The 25,487-nt window shown below is 38.4% G+C and overlaps 1 protein-coding gene across 3 annotated transcripts in view; it reads left to right on the top strand.

Annotated features, from left to right (window-relative positions):
- grh (grainy head) overlaps positions 1-25,487 on the top strand; it is a 558,597-nt gene that overhangs the window by 116,696 nt on the left and 416,414 nt on the right. For all 3 annotated transcript variants that reach the window (XM_065231285.1, XM_065231293.1, XM_065231277.1), the window contains exons 2-3: positions 14,021-14,990; positions 21,451-23,065. In XM_065231285.1, coding sequence (XP_065087357.1) covers positions 21,669-23,065 — 1,397 coding nt within the window. In that variant the 5' untranslated portion in view covers positions 14,021-14,990; positions 21,451-21,668. The remainder of the gene's footprint in view (positions 1-14,020; positions 14,991-21,450; positions 23,066-25,487) is intronic.

Below are 25,487 nucleotides of genomic sequence, written 5' to 3' on the forward strand. Positions count from 1 at the left end.
CAATTTTGAATTTCTGATCACCAGTAATATTCGATTTTAACTTTTACTATAGGTGATTCTGGCACATTTTTAATAAGTTCCTTTGATAGCTTCCCTGTAATATCTAAGTAGCCGTTTTGCATCATAGCGAGCTGATTTAGTGCTTAGGAAGGATTTGATACCACGAAAGGTATAGGGTATTGATGGTGGTAAGCTCCAACCGGTATTATCATCGAATTAAATTCCGATCAAGAATGCCTGGCTGCTTTGATGACGACATCAGAGCTAATTAACACGACTCTAAGCAAACATTTTGCAGATCATTGAAGGGACGGTATTAAAAGTTAATCCGAGTTGGAACTTACCGCCATGAGTCTTCAGTATAATTTTGAAGGAAAAAAAAATATCCCATATGTGAGGTCCCCTTGAATTGAGATAATGCTAATGTATTTATCAGCTCATTCGATTTTTAACACGACCCAATTCTAACTTCAAAACTCAAGTACCATAATTTCCCGTTCACCTTGCAATCAACAAAAACTTCCAATCAACTAAGGTTAGACGCTGCATCTCGCCTTGCTGCCCTCTGCTCTGTTGAGTGGTCGAAAGCCGCCACCGTGCAAAATCGGGGTCAAAACAAGCACCCAGGCCCTCGATGATCTCTATAGCCGTAGGCAGGCAAGCACAAATTTACTGACATATTGTTGTTATTATTGTACAACTTATCCCCTCCCATCGCATCGGAGGTCGTCGCCATTGGAAAGAGCTCTTCGACGTGCTGCACGCATGACCGTTTCGTTTATGAATAAATGACATGTTTTGTAGCTCTGTATTAGTATCCCCTTTTTGATTTTGAGAGCCGCCATCGAATCACCGGCGACGATTAGTCATTTTCGAATTTCACATCTCTTTCCCGGGCAGTGTTCGTGTTTGTGTCGTGTGTGCTATTTTGGGCTATGATGTGAAGCGACATGTGTGCGACAGCTTAGCCTTTGCTGGAATGGCGCAAAACTGAAGAAGAAGAAGAAGTGGGAGTGGGGAGAATTGGATATTTTTAATCCCCTTTGCGATATTTGGGTGAAAGTTTTTAAACCTGTGACTTGGAGCTTTTGTGACGCTCCGAAAACGTATTCGCTTCCACTTGATTAATTACCAAAATGAATCAATCATAACTAATTCGCTGGAGTGGTGCTCCCCAAAGAGACAGTTTCCAGATCATTTATCTGAAAATAAAGTATCGCTTGCATATCACGCGGGGAATCAAGGAAATTGAATTAAACGCGATAGGCATCGCCACCGTCATTGCACCATTCGCTGTGCGGGGAATGCACCGTTCGCGGATTCATCAATCATCATGTAATTCAGCAGGGCCCACGTCTCACGAAGAAACCACAGCTGTCAGTTGTTGAAGAAAGATCAGGTATCTGCCGCACGTCTCACCCTATCGCTCGAGCAATTTCAGCTAGGCCTTTTCTAATGTGCCTATCCTGGCTTCGTCGTGTCTCAAAGTTGATGCTCGTAGAGGTTTTAGTCAAAGTAAATATTTAGCGGGCCGACAGCCCGCGACCGGAGAATAAAACGTAATTACTGACCATTAATTATGACGGTTTTGCCCGAGCGAGCGCTCTGGTGCCAGCAGTGGTGGTGATTGGGTGTCGTAACCGAAGAACACTACGGCAGGTTGTTATAAAATAATGATTAGATGAGGTCATATCGTGAAGTGATTTGCACTGACTCTCTTGAAGTACTATAGTATGTACCTAAAGGCTGGAAATGAGCGTTTGCGGATTTGTTAATTTGAATCGTTTGTTAAATGGATCCTACTTGGCGGTGGACTCCTCGCGGGAAGGCACGTTAATTGAAGCAATTGGGATACGCAGAGAACGTTTAGTATTGAAATGCCGCACTTGACGTATCGCAAAAAAAAAAACGATTCTGTGACTTATCTGTGTACGATTTGTAAAACAGAATTATTTTGTTCATGAAAAGTGCCCTAACGAACCAGGTAACATTTTACGGGCTGTTTATTCCTTCAATCGGCTAAATATGAGACCTAGAATCTCTGATCCCTGTGCATCAATTGAGCAGCTGGATTATCATCATAGACATTCTAACTAAAATTTGGAATTTCAAACTCCACAAAAACCATCATAATCAAAATTTGAACGTAATCGGGTAATCATTTGGGCCTAGTTGAAAAACTTAGTCATTTTCCTTAAAACATGATCGATCAGCATCTATTAAGGCACATTTGTTGGGAACTCAATAAAAACCCACCGTATAAACTTGATCCAACCTAGACCCAAAGTAAATGCTCTTCTTATTTCTTCTTCTTCGCATTTCAAGCTTATTGTAGTAATAATAGTATTCAACATGCACTTCCACAGTTATATATTGAGAGCTTTCGATGCCTGTACCATTTTTACATTATTATTTATTGCGTGGCAAGTACAACCATACTCTATGCTTAGGGAAGTTGAAAAATTTTCCAACCCGAAAAATTCCAAAACCGCCAAAATTCCAAACCACTTCCAGGCTTGGTCTTGCTTTGTAGCTGCACCTTTACCGACTGAGCTAAGGTAGGGATAAATACTCAGTCTTCCTGTACTAAGACTAAACACCCTAGCAGCACACTTGTCACTGAGTAGTTGTGGTTACTTGTATGTAACTTATTTCAGTCACAATCAAGTTGCAGCTACATATTATGATGGAAGTGTGTTGCTTGGGCATCTTCCTAGAAGTCTTCACTGTCAAAGATTCAACATAACGTCTCCCTTGTGTCAACTTATCATACCTCAACTGCAATCCATAAACATGAACGCTAATTATAGCTTCCGTGATTTAACACGTAAAACACAGCAAACAGTGTTCGGTAACTGCTGCATGTCACTGCCCGTAGATTATAACCATTAATCTCGCATCGAATGCACCTCCCCAAAAGCCTTCATTGGGAGCAGAACAGCATCCGATCTCGGTCCTGCTCACTCTACAACTCAGGAAGGTGATATATTTTCGAATTGATTTTAATTAAAGCACTCTCTCGATTTGCACCATTCTGTCGCATCAAGCACAATGTGTCAATGTCATTCGAATGGGCATGCTGTGGAATGCTCGAGGTCCTAAATAAGCACACTTCGAAGCCTTTTTGCGGAGGTTTATTCCAATTTAAATAAATATAAAAATAATGCTCACACTGTAAAACCGCTCGTTCAATCGGCAGAGAACTAAATAATAAACACGGAATTTGCAAGCATGTCCATTCCGTGTGCAAGTCGTGCACAAACCGAATCAAGCCAACACACCAAAGTGTCGCGTGGGCGAACCGAAAATTTACGTGTGCTCCGTTTAATGCCTTTGTTTACGGCCTGTCCAAATTATTAATCCACGATGTCTCGTCGTTTCCCGGGAGAGATCAGAGCAGGAGTTTCGTTTCAGAGTTTTTATGAGCCCCTGGCTTTACGTTTTTGACTTCATGCTGATTAACTTGTCTTTTCGATCCACACTGACGGTTGGTGGTACCGAAAGGTTCGAATTTCACTTATTTTTCGGGGCGTTTCACCAGAGGCAGTAATTTTATTGCGATATGCTTTATGAGGGGTAGGAATGCACTTTCTGCACGCCCGGAGATGCATTAATGAGATGAGTAGCTTTTGTTCAGCGATTATTAAATAGTAGGCTAACAGGAAGTTGTATTAAATTAAATGTCAATTTAAATTATATTTTTTACTGGAAATTAAATGCTGGCAAATGTGTTACCAAGCCAAAAGCGGTGGGTTCAATGACCGGTCTGGTCTGGGAAATTTTTCGAGTTGAAAAATTGTCGATTTTCTTGAGTATAGATTATCATTGTGCTTGTCACACAAAATACAAATTCCTGGGTTGGTTAAAATGGAAAGCTTTCAATTATTAGCTATGGAAGTGCTTCGAAGAAGACTACGTCGAGCGCAGACTCAAGCTCGTGTTAGAGCTTCAACACCAGGAAGAAGAATAAGTCCAATGTCACGAATAATAATTTAAGAATCTTAAACATTTCCTTAGTTTTTAAATTCTTATCTTTTTCCTAGTACGGAATACTAAAAAATAAGTCAGTGATTTAAAAAAAATTGCATGACCCAGAGCTCCAAAAATATAATAATATAATATAATAAAAATATTAATTTTTCAATTTCAAAAGTTTTTCAATGTCTCCGATGTCTGATATTCTGCATATTTTTGATAATTTTAAAACTTTGAAATGTTTTACGTCAAATAATCTAGAAAATCTCTCCATACCTGGGATATTGAATTTACGTCCGGCGATGAAAGGATTTTTTACAATTTTAATATCTCACGCATCTCATTATAACATTTGTCGGACTGTCGTTATGTCTTACTTTTACACTTTTTAGAAATGTTCAGCCTCTTAATCTTGAACAGATTTCTTAGAACAGGATCATGAAATTCGTTCTCAATTGAAGTCTCAGAACCTGAAAAAAAAAAATTAAATTTGGTTCTTCACTTTCTGTGTTCGGGATTTTGAAAATGTTTGATTTAACTAAATTATCTCAAAGTTACTCAACAAAATTTCTCGAAGATTTTCTAAGGATCATTCCAAAATGTTTTAAGTGTTACATTCAGAATTTGCCTGAGTACTCTTATGATTATCTCCGCTATTCTCCATAACAGTCTAGAAATTCTGTGTATATATATCACGTAAGGACACTATTGATGGAATCCATTTTCCATACAATTTGTTTTACCATTTCGCATTTTCACGGGCCTACATGTGGCAATCTGCTAAATGTACAAAGCACAAAAGAAATCTACGTGTTTGCCGTAGAGAAGAAAGCATCGCGTTTAATATCCAGATCAGTATGATTTATGGATGGTGAAATTAGTGCCGGTGAAAAGGCGAAGTGGAGGGATTCCAGGAATCTTGTCCTTAAGAAATTGTCTTTACATTTGTCTTCGTTTTCTAGATGATTCTCGTTAGTATTTACTTAGATTGCCCCAAATTTTATTTTAAAATCCTTTGGAATATTCTTCGGAAATCTCTTGGTGTATCCTTCAGAAATTAGAAAGTAAATATTATCCTGAATTTTTTTTAGATTTAATTTTGGAATTCCAGTGGGTATATTTTCCTCGGAATCCCATTGAAACTAATCTCAAACTGCCTTCAGAGAATCTCTTGGAGTTTTCTTTAAATTATCTTTGGAAGGCTCTTGAAACTCTCCTTAAAATTTTCCTTGATATTTCCTGAGGATCTCACTCAGAATTTTGTATGAACTCAAAATTGACTGTGAATTATTTTTTTGCCTACCGCATTATTTTAGAAATTCTCTTGACATTTTGGCAAACTAGTAGCTTGAAATTATGAATAAAACTTTTAGAGCTTTTTCAGATGTAGATTTTCTTGGAGTTATCATCGATTATCGCTTGGAGCTCTCCTCAGTAATCTCTTTGATAGAATGATTAACATTGTTGTGATTTCCAGCCGTAGCTGATCATTATAGGTAGCGTAAGGATTATATTTTCATAAACCCTACGTCAATCACTTGAATTCTCCTCCCAATTCCCTTAGAATGCTCCCTAAAATTCCTTCAGACTTGCTTTACAATTCTCAGGAATTCTACCCATAATCCTAATAAAATTCACTTCAGCACAACTTGGAGTAAATTTCTAGTTCTTCTTACAATTTCATTGAATTACTTCTCAAAATAGCCTGGACCGTATATTTAAGAATAATTTCTTTGGAATTATCCTCGAAACTCATTTGGCATTTGCATCAAAATAATCAATACAATTTCTTAAAAGTGTCAGATTTCTCAAATTTTGTCCAAGAGTCCAAGAGTAATGATTTTTGTATTCAATCCGAGATCTTGAAATTAATGACATGTTTGTAATTTCGAAAGGGTCAAGAATGCAAAAAAAACTGACTTAACTTCATAACCAAAGTAACATTGCAAGTTTTATCACGGTTTTGAAGCAGCCTACAAGTCTAAATCATAGTCTGCAGAACCCTCATAAAACCCCAATTGCTACTTGGGGATCATGAGCTGTTCTCATTCTTTCAGCATTCTTCCAAAAATGTCTTAGTCCGACTTCTCAAGTGTTGATCCGCTGATCGTATTGTTTTATAAAAGAAAATCTAAGTTCAACCGATAATGTTATAACATTCAGTCTAACTCGGTGCTCAGCTGGTAAATGTCATAGACATTTTGCCACCAAAAGTTTTCATAGCGACAATTTTTTTCATAAAACAGCCTCAGTACTACCTCTGGCCTAGTGCCCTTCGAAAAATGTACATGTAACTTGAGCAAAATTTTAAAATTATTAGACTTTAAATTGCGTTGATGTACGATATCAATATCTAAATTTAATCAAATGTTGCTCAATTGCTGACATTAACCATGCTGGAATTCCTTTTTCATAATATTTTTAAGCTGTTTACATTAATCCGTGAAAATATTTTAAGCATCCGGGAAACTGGGAATCAAATTCTTTCGATCCAGTGCCACTCTTATATTGAAAATGCAAGCCATTTAATTATAGAATTATATGATTAATCTCCCTATTGAGGCCTACTTTAGCTCAATTGGTAAAGGTGCTTCTATCAAGCAAGACCATGCTGTTGATGGCTGGGTTCGGTTATATAAGATATGCGTAGAGTGATTTTGTCATTCCACTTTATCTAAAAATAGCAAAAGTTGGGTTCACAAGGTTTCCTAGATAAAAATTTCCTTTACGAAAGTAAGATTCTTGTACGAGAGCCAAATGGGATGTGCCATTTAGCATTAATCTACATAGATGTATCTATGCTGTACATTTATGCTGGAAAATGATTTGTGCTATCTTAACAGTAGTCATAACTCAAGATATCACAAACACAGCAACGTAGAAACCACATTAATAATTATTTGTAAAATGCGAAGGGCGAACCACAGAAGTATTCTGAGTAAAACGCATAAAGCTTATGCAAGTAAGTACATTTTTGTTTGGTATTTTTTGATTTTTGAATTTAAGTATTATCATTTCCATAATCCCGCCCTTATTTAGCCTCATACTTAAGAGTTAAGAACGGCGACCGGCGAACGGCTTCATACTGTGGAGGGCACCCAGATACTCCACACGCTCCGTTAGCGATCAGATTTTTATTAAACCCCCCAAACCATTCATTCATGGCACGGTAGGCTAAAGAGCGCATGCCACCGTGAGTTATGGGTCACCTGTCTGATAGACTTCTACCATTGGAACAGGTGGTCCGTAGTGCTGTTCTTAGTAGGTCTTATTAACACTAATTGAAGGGATGAAGTTTCGCCAAAATTGTGGAATCTCAGTGATTTTGATAGAAGTTCGGGGAATTGAGCATAAGCATGAGCATGATTGACCGCCCACGGTTGCTACTCTGTTATTGCAAGATCAGCTGTAATTACATAAAGAACCAATAGACGATGCTTGCGCCTAGCAATCATCATCAATGAGTAAAAACTGGTGATCTCAAACTAGGCAATACCAGTATCGGCCGCGCCCAAACACAGGTCAAGAAAGGGATGGGTAGGAATGTGTTGACGTGACACTCGTTTTGATGGAAGCCGAGAACACCTCTGCACTTCCACGAGGAATCACTGGGATATTGGGTAAGAGGGTTGGGTTTGCAGCAGGGCACGTTTTGGTAAACGATAAGCTGAATTGATATGCTAATGATCCTATAACGTGAAGGAGCTTGGGATTGAACTCACGGTTTTCTGCTCAGTAAGCTAAAACGTTTGCCACTAGGCAAACGAGCTCCTTTTATTACAATACACCAATGATCGATTTGTTGTTATTTCAATAAACAAATAAAGCGATTAACGAATCTTGAATGTGGAAGGGGTAGAGATTAATCTCTTGATGTTCTACTCAGTAAGCAAAAATGGTCGCTCTGAGGCCACCAAACCCCTCATATCACATCATACAAGGTACGATCCCGTTGCTGTTGCAACCATTTAAAACCGGCCCCGTAGCTGATGTTGATGACGATGTTAAGTTGCTCAAAACACACGATAATCAAGCAATGGTACTATAAGTCTCCTTAAGGTGATAGGACTTGGGATTTATTCAAACTCAAACTCGAAGGCGGTGCCCTTTACACAAGAATAAGCCTCTATGACCAATGATCTTTTTAACCTAGAGACAAAAAAGCTACGCGATGTTCGTTGTTTCCATTTGGTCCTTACGTAAGACGGAAACAGAATCCAAAAACTTTCACATTTTTGGACTACCGTGCCCCTTACTTCACAATGTAAACTACGACTGACATGACGATTTTACCAACGTACAAATATTGCACATCTCTTTTAAGTTATCTCGACCAAACTCTATTGTGTTTTAAAACGACTGTTTCCTCCATTATAATTCACGGGATCGCCCCGATTATGCGTCAAACTACCGCATCAAAACCACACAATCAAACATGACCCGCCATGACTACCGCCAGTCTTCATACACGGCCCTCATGATCGTGTTAAGGACGCTCTCAACAACACATCAAAAACTAATTGGTCAAGTGCCAAGCTTGCATATTTGATTGCGACATTTATTTTCTTAACGAATCATGCTTCGACATGAAACAAATCATAATGCATTATTCGTAGGCACCTATCCATTAAAACCGAAGAGCATGCCTCACGCAATCGAGGCCATCCCTCTGGCAAATGGGAAACGATGAAAATATATCTCGATTACTCCCTCGAAGGGACGCACCGCTCTCGCAAACAACGCATCCGACCCCAATCCAGCGCAACCGGCATCCCGCCCACGCATGCCAACACCACCATCAGATAGTGGAAATTTTCTCCTCATAGTTTTCAGGCGAACCACCAGTCACACCAAATCGACCACAAAAGCATACATGTCCCCTCGAAAGTGCAATCGAGAAATGTATAAGAAAATCTTCGTACTCACCAAATCAATTTGTCCGGGTGCACATTCCCGATGCATCCACGCATATTTTTCTCTAATCAGCCACACAATAACTAAATAATCACTTTTCTTTATCAAATCACTCTCTGCACAAAAGCAATGCACATCGCAATAGCCTAACAATATAATAACGCGGGCGAGTCACACTGGCAATAAATGGAAGCGAGACCACATCAAGCACGTCAGCAGCAGGGGGGAAACATCAGCACAAACATTTCCAAATCAAATTATCGCGCCAGGGATACAAAACTAATCAAATTCGAGCACCGAAAAATTCTACGCCAGCATAGAGACAGCCCGAACTCAAAAAATAAATAAATAAAATAAAAGCCCGCAGCGGAGCAAAAACACTACCGTTCTCGAACGATTCTCAAAGCAAACTCCTCAGTGATTTTGGCAGAAGTTCTGGGAATTTAACAAAAACTCAGCTCAGGTTTGTTAAAGTTCAGCATACTTCTTAATAGTTTTAGGGTTTGATTTGGTACTTTCTGGTAGTTTTGAGAACTTTGTTTTCCAGAGGTTTTGCTCACGAATGTTTAGGAATATTTATAGAAATGGTTCAAAGTTTTTTTTTCTAAAATTTGGAGAGAGAGACAATTTTTATGGTACGAGATAACTAAGAAAAAAAAATGATGGTGCTGGGAAAGTGTTGAGGGAAGTTTTAGGAATACACAATAATTTCAGGAAGTAAGTATTTATAAGGGGACTTTGTAGATGTTCAAGGAACATTACATTCAAAATAATCCACACTTTACTACTACGTGAAAAATCACGTAACGTTTCATATTTTCGGACTTCAGTCTACTTTACGTGACTCTAGTAAAATTAACGCAATGCCACCTGAATGTTAAAAGAAATTCCAATTACACCCATTTATTTATCCAATGAAAATTAAGTGATTTACACATACCTAGAATCTATGTGCGTTTCACGTAAGTCTTAAGAGAATTCCACGTTTAAAAAAGTAGCACTCAGTTGGGTGTTCAACATGGCGGCATGAGTGTGAAGATGCAGATTTGTTACTGTTGTCTTTTTTGGACTTGTAAAAACGTAAGTATGAGATTTAAATTATGCTGTTAAATATTCGATTTTTGATTAGTTGGCGGCAAGCAGCAAAAGCAGTTTACCTTTGTCTTCTTTTCCAGGTCCACTATGGATCTTTGACAGATACCACCGTGCAAAAATGCACGGCTCCTGCACTTCAACAAACACCTCCACTTTTCTCAACTGCAGCAGTCGAGTTTACAGCTCACGACTCCTCACCGGAACGGGAAGATAATGGCTGGTATTACCAGTCATAGGCAGCTCAAATGGAGACAAAGCTACCACGAAGCCGTGAAGTGCAATCGTCCCATGGAGGCACGTTGACCAAACATCGAGTTCCTGATTGGGTTTTATAACAATGTATTTTTTTGTTTTTAATAAATTGAACACTCTAAAGCGAATAAAGAAGTTTCATGAATTTTGCTGTAATAAACATTAAAATAAAGAAAAACCAGCCAACAGCAGTACAAATAATAGTATTAACCACTATGAAATCTATCGACAGTATCACGTAACTTCTACGTGATAATCCTGTGACGTTCAAGCTTCATGAAATGAGTGCCCCTTCTTGGGAATCATATAGTTGTTACGTGAAAAGTACGATGGAAAAAATCTACGTATGTTTTCACGTAGCATTGAAGTAAAAATTATTTTGAGGGTAGGGAGATTTTCCACCTCTCGAGTTTTTATTGTGTGGCACCTTCACCAGCTGTAGAATATGGTGCTGATCATCGTGCAGCAGCGATAAAGCGTAAAAGTTTTGCAACGTGCCAAATCAACTAGATAATACACTATTTGAAACAACGTCATTTTTATAAGTTTTCAAGAGGCGGGTGCATCGTTATTTTAGACAGATTTATATTTTAAGGGCGCACGTCAATATTGGGTGCAACTACTAAGCTCCAATTGTAGGAACACAGTACTGGTATCGACCCCTACTGAGTTTTCTATTCACATTGTGCAGCGCTGCTTTTGACGTGGAACTACGTCTTTGTCGACTATACTGGGGTACACATCAAAAAATATGTAAGGTGAAGTAGTGTTAGGTTTTGAACGCTTGTAACTGTGTCATTTATAGATGAAATTTAAATCCAAATGCGCCAATCGATAGGATATTGCTTTACGAAACTACTGAAAAAAACTTTTCTAATTTTTCATAAAAAGAACTTTTGAAAAAATGTACACGCTTCGGACGGCGTGGAACTGGGTCCTGCAGCAAGCAAGAGCAAGTCAGCAGTTAATGTGGTGCTTACACCTATGCGGATTTGGTAGCGCTAGTGTACTAGCACTGTGCAAAAAAAGTAGCCAGAATAATGTAAGCAGGACATCAGCGTCTACCAGCATGTGATAGTTGGCTAGCGCTAGCGCCTAGCAAATCAGCACAGATGTAAACACCCCTAGAGGTGGATCACGGCGTGATCACCTTGGCAACCCGCCATGGGTCGAAGGAGACTTGGGTTCAATTAGATCGAAACGCGGAAATTATTTATGCACACGGTTTTGGACCATATTCAAAAACTGGCTACTTCTCCGGGGGATCAAAACATGGCTAGGTGTGGCTAATGAGGCACTGGGCCCCTCAAATTACCTAGTTTTTTATTCTCATTTGATGTGAGGTGTCACCTGATAAGTTTTATTCGTGTGAGGTCGCAATTAGCCTGATATCTCATGTAAACCGCAGCATATTCCGGTCATATTTCCGAAACCAATTGATCGATTCCAAAAAATATGTGACCATAATACCATTCATGTAGCGACTTTTGATTGGTTTGTGACACTCGGCCTTGCGGGCTCTTAAGCATACAAATGGTACTTTATATAATGCGCCCAACCATCATGTATGTGTAGGTCCAATTCATTGCTGAATAAAAACCTTCAATAAATAGGATTTAGATTATTTCTAATATAGTAATTTGCAATAGTACACAATGCCCCTCTAAAATAATAACAGTGAATAAAGATACACGTACCGTTTCAACTTACAAGGTTTACCTTAACTATGATGCTTACAATCAAAACATTGAATAGCTGGAGAACCTGTATACGAGCTCTGTCTTTGAAATTCAAAAACTGAATGTGTTATTGTACTAAGTACCTACTCATTGGAAACCAAACGTTTGATTTGAGAAAAGTCACAGTATTCTATTTTGCATCATTCTACGAACACACTGTAAACTACATAATAATTGCAAATTGGAGAACAAAGAGGTACTTAAGCCCCGTATGATCGTTATTACCCTTCCACCCCTACTTTGCTGACATATGAACCAATATTTTGTTCAATATAAAAGTACCGTCTTCTGATAAGGAAAACAACTGCCTTTTGCGTTATCATAAAATGCAACCTTCACTGTCTTCTTTGCTTCAGAGACCTAATTTAAAACTATTGATGGAGCTACTGAAAAACTAACTTATTTTTTGCAATTGATTTATCCCGCATGGCGTCTTTGTGGACTATACTGGGGTGCTACTCTAAAATATATAACGGCTTGTTTAGGACCCCACATTTGAATTTTCATAATTGATTACATTCCAGGAAAAAATACTTTAACGAACATTGAACCATAACCGAAACATTTAAATACTTGAAAAAATTAAGATAGAGTATAATAGTCAAAAATGTATGACATACATCAATTTTGCGTCGTTCTAGGTCATACTGCGGTCGTGTCTAGGACATAACCCTTTAGTTTTGTTTTTTTGGTTAAGGGTTTTAACCGGATTACGGTCATTCACCCCGAGCAGTGCTGCTGTTCCAAAACATATTTAGACTCAAGTCATGAAAGGAGCTGTTCATAAACCACGTAGAAACTTTAGGCTGGTGAGAGGGCGGGTTGGCGATTGTCTACGGTCCATACAAATTAAAAAAAATATATGAACGGTTGTCGACGCAGGGGAATGAGGGGATCTTAAACCTCTCAAAAACGGTCTATGAATAGTCTCTAAATTGAAATGCGGTGGAAAACCATAAACTGTCCTTAATGGAAAGCTGGAAATTGAAAATTTAAATTACTGACACGTTTTTATTTTCTAAAAAAAATTGGTAAAAGATATCAAAAATCCAAGAAAATAAGCCTTTTCCTTAGAAACCTGAAAAAATTTACGTGAAAAAAATATTTTCTCTATCTCGTCCAGTGGCGTTCCGTAACCTCACTTTTTACCTGTGCACCAACTTTAAAAACCAGATTTAATACCATATTCATACTCGAATCGGTTGAAAATACACTTAATCTTCTAGTTTACTCGATATCTATCCATTGCAAGCAATATTTTGATAATTGTTTATGTTTTGAGAGTTGGTGCACAGGTAGATTGAGGTTAAAGAAACGCCACTGATCTCGTCATGTAACAAAGATGGACTCTAAACAAAACAGGAAGGTTGATTTTAATGGTTTTTGAGGCCAACTAAGTGACATCTGTTCAATCCTATTCTGTGATTGGTTTTTCATTTTAGTTAGACAGTTGTGCCGTCCTCTTAGCTTACCTTATACTGGATTTTAATGTTAAACCAAGTCAAGGTTTTATAATTTCTGGGAGCATAAATTTACCTACTAGCATTCTATGTTTAGATTAGTGGTTTTACCTGTTTATTTGAAATTATGTGAAAAAAAAAAACTGGATAATTGATTGTTAGTTTACTTTACTAGTTCAACTGAGACCTTTCAGAAATCTAAGTGAGACGCAGTTGGTTATTAGAATTCTAGAAACGACCAAACATCCAATCCATCATTTTCCACCGGTCATTTATTATGTATCGCATACTGGACAAGGACTTTGCTACCTTCCGATCCGAGCTATCATTGGTCATGGAATGATAGTACCCCGGGTTACAATTAGCATTTGTAATGTATTCACAATTCATCACAACACGTATCAAACATACAGTCCGCAGCGGCGCGCACACACACACAACCGCCACCGGAATGCTCTTTAATTGCTTGTAAACTGTTTGCATATGTACAGAATAATATTTTCGCAACGAGTGCAACTCTAAATTATAATTTAATATTCATCAACAATCTAACTAACCTACCGGCATTCTGTTTCTCTTCCACAGTGACCTCTCTCCCCGTATCCGTCGCCATCGTTCGCTGTCCAGCTTAGCTCAGGACAAAGACAGAGACCCCCACACGAAGCTCCCGGCCGCCGTCTCAGTGGCAATAGTGGACGGGAAAAGCACCGTTCGAAAACAAGGGAATTAATATGCAAAAGCTGGTGGAATTAATAGCAGCCCCTTCGGCCCCAAACAACAACAGCAGCAGCCTACGGAGCAACTAGACGCCGTGGATAATAAGATGAATGAGTGAACGTTTGTGAAAAATAATAATTGCCAATGAATAGCCGAGGTGCCAATCGTGCCAGATCGCAAGAAAAACAAAAAATCGAAAGACAAGGCTTCCAATTTTGCGTACTTTAGTTAAGGAACATATTTTTTATTTTATTATTCAGAGCTAAATTATAATGCTGTTTTAAGGAATTGCTTCAATTTCAACCAAGTGTGATATTGAGTGGAATACTGCAAGGGGAGAAATTTTTGAGATTCTTGCTGCTGTTATTATATTGTTTAAGATCGTAACGACATCCGTCCAACTTCCAAGTGCCATAACAAAGTTAAGTGCATCGCCATAGTAGTAGTTTTAAAACAAGTTAAGCCTTCGGTGGATGAAAAGTAAAGAAAAAGTAAATAATCATAAATTTTAAGAGAAACGTGGAAGCCATCAAAGCCAGCCAGTCAAAAGTGTGTGTGTTTGTGCACGGTGAAGAAAAGATAAAAAATTGATAACAATTTAGCAGGCGTGTAAATTGAATGTCCGCTCCGACCGATGACAGTTTTATACACACTAAAGTGAGCAAGTGTTGCAAGTAGCAGCCAGCGACAGCCGAAGAAGGAGAAGACAAAGAAGCAAAGTAAGAGCACAAGTTGTCAATCTCTGTAAGAAAAGAAGTTTCTACAAGTGCATGCTCGCGGAGAGTGAAAATACAACCGATAAGTGTGCGAATGCGGGGAGTGCTCATTAAGTGATTATGTAAAAAAAAATATATAGTGTCCAAGTGTGCACCTGTGTGCGATGAGTAGTATAGCAACCCGAGCCCAACATAAGGATTTTGAAGAAAGAAAAAAAAAATGCAAAAAGATTAAATTCAATTGACGCCGACCAAGTTTCAGAGAGTGCGATTCGAGATAAATTGATGGGACAGGTAAAATCGGACGAGGCGTTAGTGTTGGGGAAAATTGGTGTTGCTACTTGGCTTGAGATAAGTAAGTGGATGGGTCGTATGCATCATTGCTAGGAGGTTGGACCTTTTTGAGTGCATTTCATAACGTTCAAGTTTATAACGCTTCAACTTGAAAGAGAACCGAATGCGAAATTTTTGAAGATATATTCTAACTCCAATATATTTTGATATAACATTGCGTTTTTTTTTTTAATCAAAGCAATTGAGATTTTTCATAACTATATTGGAATTCAATTTCGAAAAATCTTAGTTATCTATGAAGAAATACGTTTGTCAATCTTAGAATTTCAACGTTATACAAGTTCAACGCATATTGGCAAAATCAATAAGTTTATTAACTATTCAGATAAGCTTAAAATGTTCTAGAGAAAGGTCTGAAGAGGATAGGTTGATAGTTTTGCAGTATGAAAATTTAATAGAAGTTTGAAAATAAGCGAGGGCCATTAATGTGACAGTACTAGTCAAACGCACACTTCTTTATCTAACTCATACCTTGATTAGAAGACTACCAGTATTTCTTCAAATCTACAGGCAAAAAAGTACGTGTTTGACTTGCTCATATACTGTCTGCGGCTGTGGAATAGTTCTTGTGACGTTTCATCACTACCTAAAGCCCCACGTTGACGAAACCATTTTCAGCCGATGGTGTGTTATAATGCAATTCTTCTTTACCCAACTATTGTGTAGCTCCTCTCGTCATGACCAACATAGTCATCTCAGAGAGAAAACAGTAGTTAACGGTTACTCCTGCCTTGAGTTGTTACATTCAAAGTGTTTTTATGTTACTTTATACGTGAAGTTTACGATTTTCAGAGTTGGTTGGAAATGCTGTCTAACATGAAGCTTTAGTGTCATAATTTATTAGCTGTTATTGACTAGTACTGTCGCATTAATGGCCCTCGCTCATTTTCAGACTTCTATTCAATTTTCATACTGCCGTACTCTAGCGGAACTATCAACCTATCCTGTTCAGACCATTATCTAGCTAATAAATTATTACACTAAAGACCAACTCTGCAGTTGATATGTTTTTGAAAATTTTGTGTTACTTGTTCAAGATTTTAAATTTTACATTCAATTTTAGAAAAATTTCATTAATTGTATGCACACTAAAAAACTAAATCTTTCACTCAGATTTTCAAGAAAATTCGCGAAATTATAAAATACAGTCATATGAAACTTTAAAACCAACCCATAGTGTCTGATTAGATGATTTACTAAAGCACTCTGGGCACCTTCAGTGGTGCAATGGGCCGATGTGAAAGACTTCCATCCTAAATGGCTGCTTGATTTTGCTTTAGCCTGGGCCAAGGTCAAATTCATATCGACATAAGTGATCCCCATAAACAATATTCCCAGAGATGGCACTGTTACCTTGGTAGGCATCGTTGAAATTCAGTATGGGAGAAGAGAGAAAATCAATTATTTCCAATAATTACAAAAAGTATTCAAGAAATCACGTGACCAAATGCATAGAGATAGTAAGTATCTACACTCCCGATCATAAGTTTAAGGACACCCAAAAAAAAAAAACATGACAAACTTGTTATGTTCATATCTCTGTCATGTAACATCCAATTTTCGTTCTCTTTAGATCATTTGAAAGGTATTCAATTGAACTTTCCTCGTAGGTTAATTGTTCAATATAATTTAAAAAAATGTGTGTTTAAAGTTCACCCAAAGGTGCAATATTTTTCAAAATTTACTCTGAAGAATCGTGACTGATTTTCTCAGAATTGAGTTTGCCAAATTTTGAAATAAAAGTAGTAGTAGAACACTTTTGCTATACCATTCATACCATTCAAATAACCTTTGGAGATCGAAAATTGAACGTAAAATGAGAGATCATTGAACAAAACATATTTGCATGGTTTTTTGGGGGTGTCCTTAAACTTATGATCGGTAGTGTATCTCCCATGTTTGGATCTTTTAGTTTAAAATTTACTTGTTAATTAACTGTAAAATAAATAAAACAGTTCATTCCTATACACTATCTACCTTACTATCAAGAGAGTGAGCTACTTTATCTCTCACACAATTTACTCTCTCTCACGAACTCAATCTCTCAACATGCCATGTATTTTGATGACTCGTGATTTGTGATTTTCCTCTCACAGACTTCAGAATAGAGTACCTGTTACCGAAAACGTTGTTGGAACGACGTTGCATACTTGGAACAAAAGATACTCTATAAACCCCATCCTAACATTTAAAACCTCGGAAAATCCTGTTTAGGGAGGGGTTCAGAAAGTATTTTTTGTTCCAAGTATGCAAAAAAGGAGTATCTTCATACATAGACGTACCAAACATGTGTTTCAGTGTCAGGTGTTCTAAATTGGAAGGGATTTCTAGTATTTTCGGCTGCACTGTGCTCTGTTATCAACTAACAGAAAGCAGTTTATGCGTAATTCCCGACAGATGTCGCCACCAACAACAGTACTGACATATGATGACCAATAAGCGCAGAAACTAGTTCCATCGGCTCATTAACCGTTTAGTCGAGCTTCTGCATTAATTTTCCATCAAATGTCACTGCTTGCGGTGACATCTATCGGAAACAAAGCAGAAACTGTGGTCCGTTAGTTGTTCGCAGAGCCCAGTTCAGTCAGAAAACCTATAAATCCCTTTTTGTTTATTAATTTATTTGATAAGGCTCAACCGAAATAACTTTACAGAGCCGCGGATTATTGTTGTACAGTGAACATCTTAAAAATATAGTCAAAAGGTACAACACAATAAACCATTTATTTTCTGCTATCCAATAAGCCTCATCGACCAGAACGGGAACCGCTTCCAGTGGTTTCATTGTATGGCAGATTCGCCAACGGGGGTCAGAGCGCTTCCATTGCAGCAATGGACGCAAAACGTGGTCATCACGAAACGGTTGCTTTACAAAGTCGACGACGCATCGACTGAAAGAACTGCTCATGAATAACAATGAGAAGGACCACACAATGGTTGCTGCCGAGTAAACAGATGATCGCATGACACACATTAAGAGTGGTCTGCTTCCGTCGACAGCCGAGTGAACACTGATATAAATCCCTTTTACAAACTACAAAATTGAATACCTGACACTGCAAAACATGTCTGGTACCTCTTTTTATGCGTGTATATTGACAACCGGAGACCCACCTTTTAAGCATACTAAAGGGGAAGCTACCCGCTCCGAAAAAAAAAATAGGATTTGATTTGTATAAAAATATTGGAAAAAGATATAAAAAAAAATCTAAAAAATTATATTTGTTCTAATTTTGTGAAGAAAATTCACGAGCAAAGTCACCTACATTTGGACTCAAAAAACCACAAAACATCTGAGAGTACATCTTTTTTCATGTTGAGTAAGAAAAAAAAATATTTTTGCGTGTAAATTTGCTCAAGAATGTAGGAAAAAGACTGAAATTCTTGGTTTTTTTAATTTTTTTTTAAAAATAAAAATAAACCTTTTTTTTTGCGGTCAATTTTTATTTAATTAAAAAAATTTAAGCTTAAGAAGTCTTTTTTTTACTATTATGGTCATTTTAAGGCTCTTGGGTCATTCGTGACTTGTCCGGGGGAGAGATTTGAACTCGTGACTTTGGCGTGAGAGGTATGGATGCTGACCACTACGCCGCCACAGTGGTCTAGAACTGTGAAAAGACGGTCAAAAGTCATTATCTCATGAATCTTGGATTTTAGACTAGTAGTGTCTTGAAGAAAGTTTCTGGATATAAAAAGACCCTTCTTTTGATATTTACAAATCAATGATTAATTTTTCTAGAAGTGAGATTCAAAATTTATTTTTCCAAACAATCCATATTCCGGTTCGCTGTCTTCGGCAAAGTTTTAAAAAATATCAAAACAAGAAAGTTTGCTGAAGACGCTAGGTGACTATTTCTTCATCTTATTGAAATATGGAACGTTTTTGGTGAAAAACATTATTTTAGCTGAAATGATTATTTGCAACCTTGTATTTAAGTGTGTTTTCTTCAAAACATTCAAAATTTCTTGCAGAAACAGGCAGAAACATGAATTATTTGTGAAATACTGCATGATTTGAGATGTTTTTTTTTTTTTTTTAATGGAAAACCCCTTAAAAGTGATTTTTTTTTTCAAGATAAAACATTCTTTGAACCTCTACTTTGAACTGGTTCAAAAAATGTTTTATCTTGGAAAAAAATCACTTTTAAGGGGTTTTCCATTTAAAAAAAAAAACATCCCAAATCATGCAGTATTTCACATATAATTTATGTTTCTGCCTGTTTCTGCAAGAAATTTTGAATGTTTTGAAGAAAACACACTTAAATACTTCTATTCCTATTGGTTTTGTCGTGGGATGTGGTGGGAAATGGCAGTAAATCGTAATTATGTGGCTAAAAATAGTATTTTTTGAGCAAAACCAATAAAAACTTACCTATTTAGCGATCTAGTATGATATGATATTCATCAAACTTATGTGTATTGATGTTTTGAACAATTTTGTAGAACATTTAAACCAGAAAAAGTTTAAATAATTTAATTATTAAGCAGAAACTTTTATTATGAGGTTTTCCACCAACAACGTTCCATATTTCAATAAGATGAAGAAATAGTCACCTAGCGTCTTGAGCAAACTTTCTTGTTTTGATATTTTCTAAAACTTTGCCCAAGACACCGAACCGGAATATGGATTGTTTGGAAAAATAAATTTTGAATCTCACTTTTAGAAGGATTAATCATTGGTTTGTCAATATCAAAAGAAGGGTCTTTTTATATCCAGAAACTTTTCTCACGACACCACTAGTCTAAAATGCAAGATTCGTGAGCTAATGACTTTTGACCATCTTTTCACAGTTCTAGACCACTGTGCGCTGGGGTCCCCCCCCTCTCCCCCCCAAAGAGCTTAAGAAGTATTTTTGTGTACTGTATGCTTAAAAGGAGAGGCTTCTGATATGAGCTTTCATCATGAGCTTTCATGTCATTTTATTATAATCAAGCACACATGCGATTAATTCTCTTATGGTTTTGACGTCAACAGTTCTAGTTGACTTCGAAGAAATTAGACAAGCCATAGAATGCAATCGGTCGAATGGATATCTTATCTTAAGGATTGTCACGGCAGAAGAATAAATAATTCTGTTTGCAATGTTCCCATCACTGACACGTTCTATAATGACAAAAAACTTAATGAGATTTTGAAGAAAATCTCTATCATCGTTTTCTCATTCAATGATAGTGACAGAAGGATTTCTAAAAATATCACGTGAGATCTTTCATTGATAATGACATTCACCAGCCCTGATCAGGAGACCATAGGAATGTCAAATATGGATAAATGGTTCTATCCTAGAAAGTTGTGTTGCACAGCGATATAGGTTCCTGCCAACAGTGCACAATGGTCCAGGATGGAAATTCTGCAGAAAAGGTGCAATAAGAGCCTGAAATTGAAACTTTAGAATGAAAGCGTCTTGTACAAAGTTGTTCCTTACAGTTAAACCCCAATTTTGGTGTACATTTATGCTGATTCTTATTATCATTTGAATAAAAATATTTTTGATTATAAAACGAGATACAAACAAATGTTTTCGAAAAAAATATGCGTGTCATTTTCAAAAATAAGAAAGGTTTGAGGACCACCCTAATGTTGACCAGTATCAACAGAAGGGATTTCATAAGCACAAAAACTTGATCTCTGAGAAGTGGTGGGAAAAAGACACCCGAAGGGTCGAAACTTTTTTTAGTGATTTTAAATGTATCCGAACAATAACGTACAGGGAAATTAAAATAATTCATAAACTCTCTTTGATGCATACGACCCCTAATTCTCTCGCCAAACGCCGTTTTAATCATCATTTTTATCCATGACCGTAGCGTAGCAAATGACACTCGTTGGTTGTGCCTAGCAGGCACACACCATGAAGCATTTGAACACAATCTCTAAATTGCAACCTCCAACTAGTCAGTGGCCAACTTGCCACCGGTGGCAGTCAGAAGCAGCAACACATTCGTAAAAGGCTAATAACCTCGATTGACACTCTTTGCCTGGTCGTCGTCGTCATCGGCGTCGTCGGTTTACAGCATTAATCATAAAACAAGCACACTTATTCAGTGTGATGCCTGAACCGTTGCTGCTTGCGGGTAGCTTCCAATGACAACGTTTTATTCGAATTAATAAAAGATGGATTCTCGTTTCGCACTCTTTGAACTTAACGTCGGATCGTGAATTAAGTATGGTGATTAATCGAGGTGTGCTGAGCACTGATGATGACTATTTTCGTTTTCATTTTGCAGATTCAGCTATGTAAGCGTGAAATTGACCGACAATTAGCGAACGAATCCGTCCAGAGATCGTGAGATTTAGAAAACATAGAATGTGATACAAGTCGTCTTTTCGGCGAGAAATAATACTCAACAGTGCTTCCAGTAAACACAGTATTAGACTAGCAGTAAATAAAGTGCAATTTCTCTCATAGAGGCCAACGAATCAGCAGGAGAAAGTTTGAGTAAAAATGTCTTCCTCTCCTGAAATGCAACAACAACATCATCAACAACAGCAACACCAACAACAGCATCATCACCAACAGCCACAGCAGGCACATAGCGAGATTAAATCGAACCCACCCACGCCACCACCGGAGCTGGCGACAATGACTAATGTCAGTGTGCTGGACCTGCACAAAGACTACGCGGGGGATGTGGGTCAAACAAAAGTTTACGACAAGGAAACCAACACGGTGTACCTGTACGCCAACCCAGGCCATAAGATCAACACGACAGTAGCATCCATACAGTCTCCTCAGCAGCTGACCACGATCGTTCAAGCAGGTCATCCTCATCAGTTGGCCTCCCCCGATCATGATCATACAGAACAGAACTTACTGCATTCAAGACTGATTCAAGAACAGCAGCAGCAGCAGCAGCAGCAGCAGCAGCAGCAGCAACAACAACAACAACAACATCATCATCACCACCACCACCACCATCAACAACAGCAACAGCCACAGCATCCCCATCAATCGCACGAAGAGGATCAACACGTACAGCGACTCTCGCCAGGAGACCAGGTAATTGACGGAAGATTAATACCGTCCGGCCTGAATGGTGAAGTCCACCATCAGCAACAGCAGCAACATCAGTCACTGGCCCGTCTCTCGCCGGACGATCAATCAGTGCGTATGCTGGACAACGCACACATCCAGCGCCTCTTGGGCAACCAACAGATCATCAGTCGCGAGATCATCAACGGCGAGCATCACATCATCACGCGCAACGAGAATGGCGAAACGATTCTGACCCGGATCGTGAATGCTCCGGCCACCACCACCGATCAATTAATCAACAAACTCCCAACCGATCCCAATGCCATTTACAGCGGTCATCACGCAGCAACAGTGCCCGGCGGTGGCCCTTCGACCCCAACCGATGAACAACTTCCAACTACTGTCCTTCAGTATGAGAAAGAAAGCGACGACAAACAACCTCACCATCATCAACAGCCGCAAATCTATGGCAATCCAGCAAACGATTCCTCCCCAGATCAAGCGACCGCCATCAATCAACCCAAACAGATCGTCTACACTGTTGGTGGCGAGCCTAAAAACGTCATTTATGGTGATCCCAAGGCTGCCATACCGCACTTTGAACCGATGAACCAAGATCCGAATGATCAGGAACCGAAGTCCCAGATCGATTATGTATACAACGATGGCAACAAAACTGTGATCTACACCGATCAGAAGGGCTTGGAGAGTTTGTACGCCAATAATGAGCTGGGTCTGATGGATGGAACGCAAATCGTGGTCCAGGGGAACCTCCAGTATACGCCGCAACAGGGGCCGGACGGTACTACGGTGTACGTGGTCGCTTCCGATATGAACCAAGACGATGTTAATCAGCAGATTCAAAGGTAAGTCAATTTTTGATTTGATTGTTTTATAGAACATGAATTAATAAATATCACAAGTACCTACAGCACAGCATCCGAAAATGCTTAACCCTTTCTACGAAGCAAAAACCATCTCCCATCATTAACCGATTGTCTCTTATTTGGCCCCATCAGCCGACATTCTGGAAAATGATCCCCTTCCAGGAGAGGCAACCGTTGACGTGCCGCGAATTCCAACTTCTGTTTCTCGAAATTAAAACCCATTTTATGTAATGCATAAATTTGTCCGTACCGAGAGAACACATCATCCTTCCCCGGGCATTGATGAGAAAACTCATCGTATCCATTTGGCGCATCTGTTCTGTCTCCAGGAATCGAAAACGGACGGACCGAACCCGTGTACATAAATTAAAATCCTTGTGCGTCACTCTCCGGCAGTGCGACGACATGAGAAGGAAAATCAAGAATCTTGTAATGGTCTTGCGTTGTCATTCTACCTCCCTGTCAGCGACCCTTCCCCTGAAGGATCGGGTTACCTTCCTTCCGTAGTTGGTTTCATCGATGGATGACGATCGATCCTCGTGTGCGTTGCGGTCAATCAGTCCGTCTGTCTGAAATTAAATTAACATCGAATTAGTATGCGTAAGACAATGGTTATTATGGGAACGTTAACGACGGAACGACGCATGAATGTTTAATGACTGCACGGCCCTGGTCGACCGTCCGTAGTGCATGAACCCAACATGGGCTGCTCTTCTGGGAGGGATATACTTTGCCAAGAAGCCATTTTGGGCGTCGATGCTGTGGAGGTCTCCCCATGTGTTATGATGAATCGAATGCACTGCCTTCATGGTGGACTACATTGTTGCTCGAGTGGAGTTATTTATTGATAATTTATCTCTTGGGGGCGGAAGTTTAAGTTTGGTAGCAGCTTGATTTACTGGAATGGTTTTAAATGCGCGAAAGGTGAAACAGTCATTAGGACGCACGCAGAACTTGAATTGCAATCGTGGGTTGTCAATATTTCACCCTTTCTCGCATATGAATGGCTCATTAATTAGTCGGTTTTGAGTAATATTCTGCGAAGCAATAATTCAATCACTAACCTCAGTATTAAATGATTCTATTTTTTTCTAATACTTGAAAAATTTAAGGAACACTTTGAGGTAAACATATTGTTGCCGAAACACAATACGATATTGAGACATCGAATGGGTAATTAGAAAGTGTGGGAAAGTGAAAGATATTGTTTTCAAAATCATTACCGCTAGTATTTTAACGTGAAATCCACGGAAAAAATGGTTGATGTCCTATTGATATTTTTTTAAGATCCCGATCAAAGACAATTATTTAAAATACTACCTGTGGTACATGTGCCAAGTAACTAACCAACCAAATTCACCTTATTGCATAATAAGGCTGATATATGGCTAATATGAAGTTTTGATGTCCTGTATAAGCATTATATTGCAAAAAAAGGCGATTGGTCACACGGAGATCCATATCTGGGCCTAAAATCTGTCATTAATTGAGTTATTTTATCATATTTCAACAAATAATCGAACTTCAGACAAAACTATTCTGTCAACATGCGTACAAGCATAAGCATACCATTTCGTTTCAGATTTGAAAATGGCATTCCCCTTTAAATCACGGTGTACCCAATCTTTTTTTTCTAGTTTGTATTTGAAGAGGAGATACTGATAAGCAAAGCACATATCTGGATCAACAATAGAAAAGGGCCCATCAGCATTCGTAAACAAACTGTTCCAAAGCCCATTCCTCACAAATCGAAGGCCGCTCACACAAACCAACACCATCATCGTGTAGGTAGATGTTTACCCTATCCAATGATGGTGTTGGTTTGCGTGGGTGGCCTTCGATTTGTGAGTTAAGGGCTTTGGAACGGTTGGTTTACAAATGCTGATCGGCCCTTTTCTATTGTTGATCCAGATATGATGAGAAGGACACGTGTGAAAGAGAAAATCTGCAAAAAATGAACGGTAACCGGTGGGATTTCAACCCACATTAAATATGAATCAGATTCAATGGCCGTGTACTACAGCTTTGGAAACAAAAATGATGTTTTTTACGGAATGCATAAAATATCTTTCAATAATTTCACATGACCGTAATTCCAAATCTTTCTCATTGATCTTCAAAAGGGATGTTAAAGGTATATTTAGGTGCAATAAGACCACTTAAAAAGCGCACTGGATTCGTAGAACATTAGAAACTATTTTCAAATAGTGGGCTGACAAAATCGGGTCAATAACATATTCTAAAGCACATTTTGTAACGCGACACCATCAGTTTGCCAACGTGCTACGGAAATGCGGACATTATGAATATGGTCATATATTTAATATTAGCGATAGTCAATCGATCAAAATGTACCAGAAGTTTATTTTATAGGGTAAACTACGTCTTCATCAGCAGTACT

The sequence above is a fragment of the Ochlerotatus camptorhynchus genome, unplaced genomic scaffold (genome assembly GCF_037179485.1).
Source record: "Ochlerotatus camptorhynchus isolate MF236.1 unplaced genomic scaffold, CSIRO-AGI_Acam_v1.1 ptg000033l, whole genome shotgun sequence".
NCBI classification, from domain to species: Eukaryota; Metazoa; Arthropoda; class Insecta; order Diptera; family Culicidae; genus Ochlerotatus; species Ochlerotatus camptorhynchus.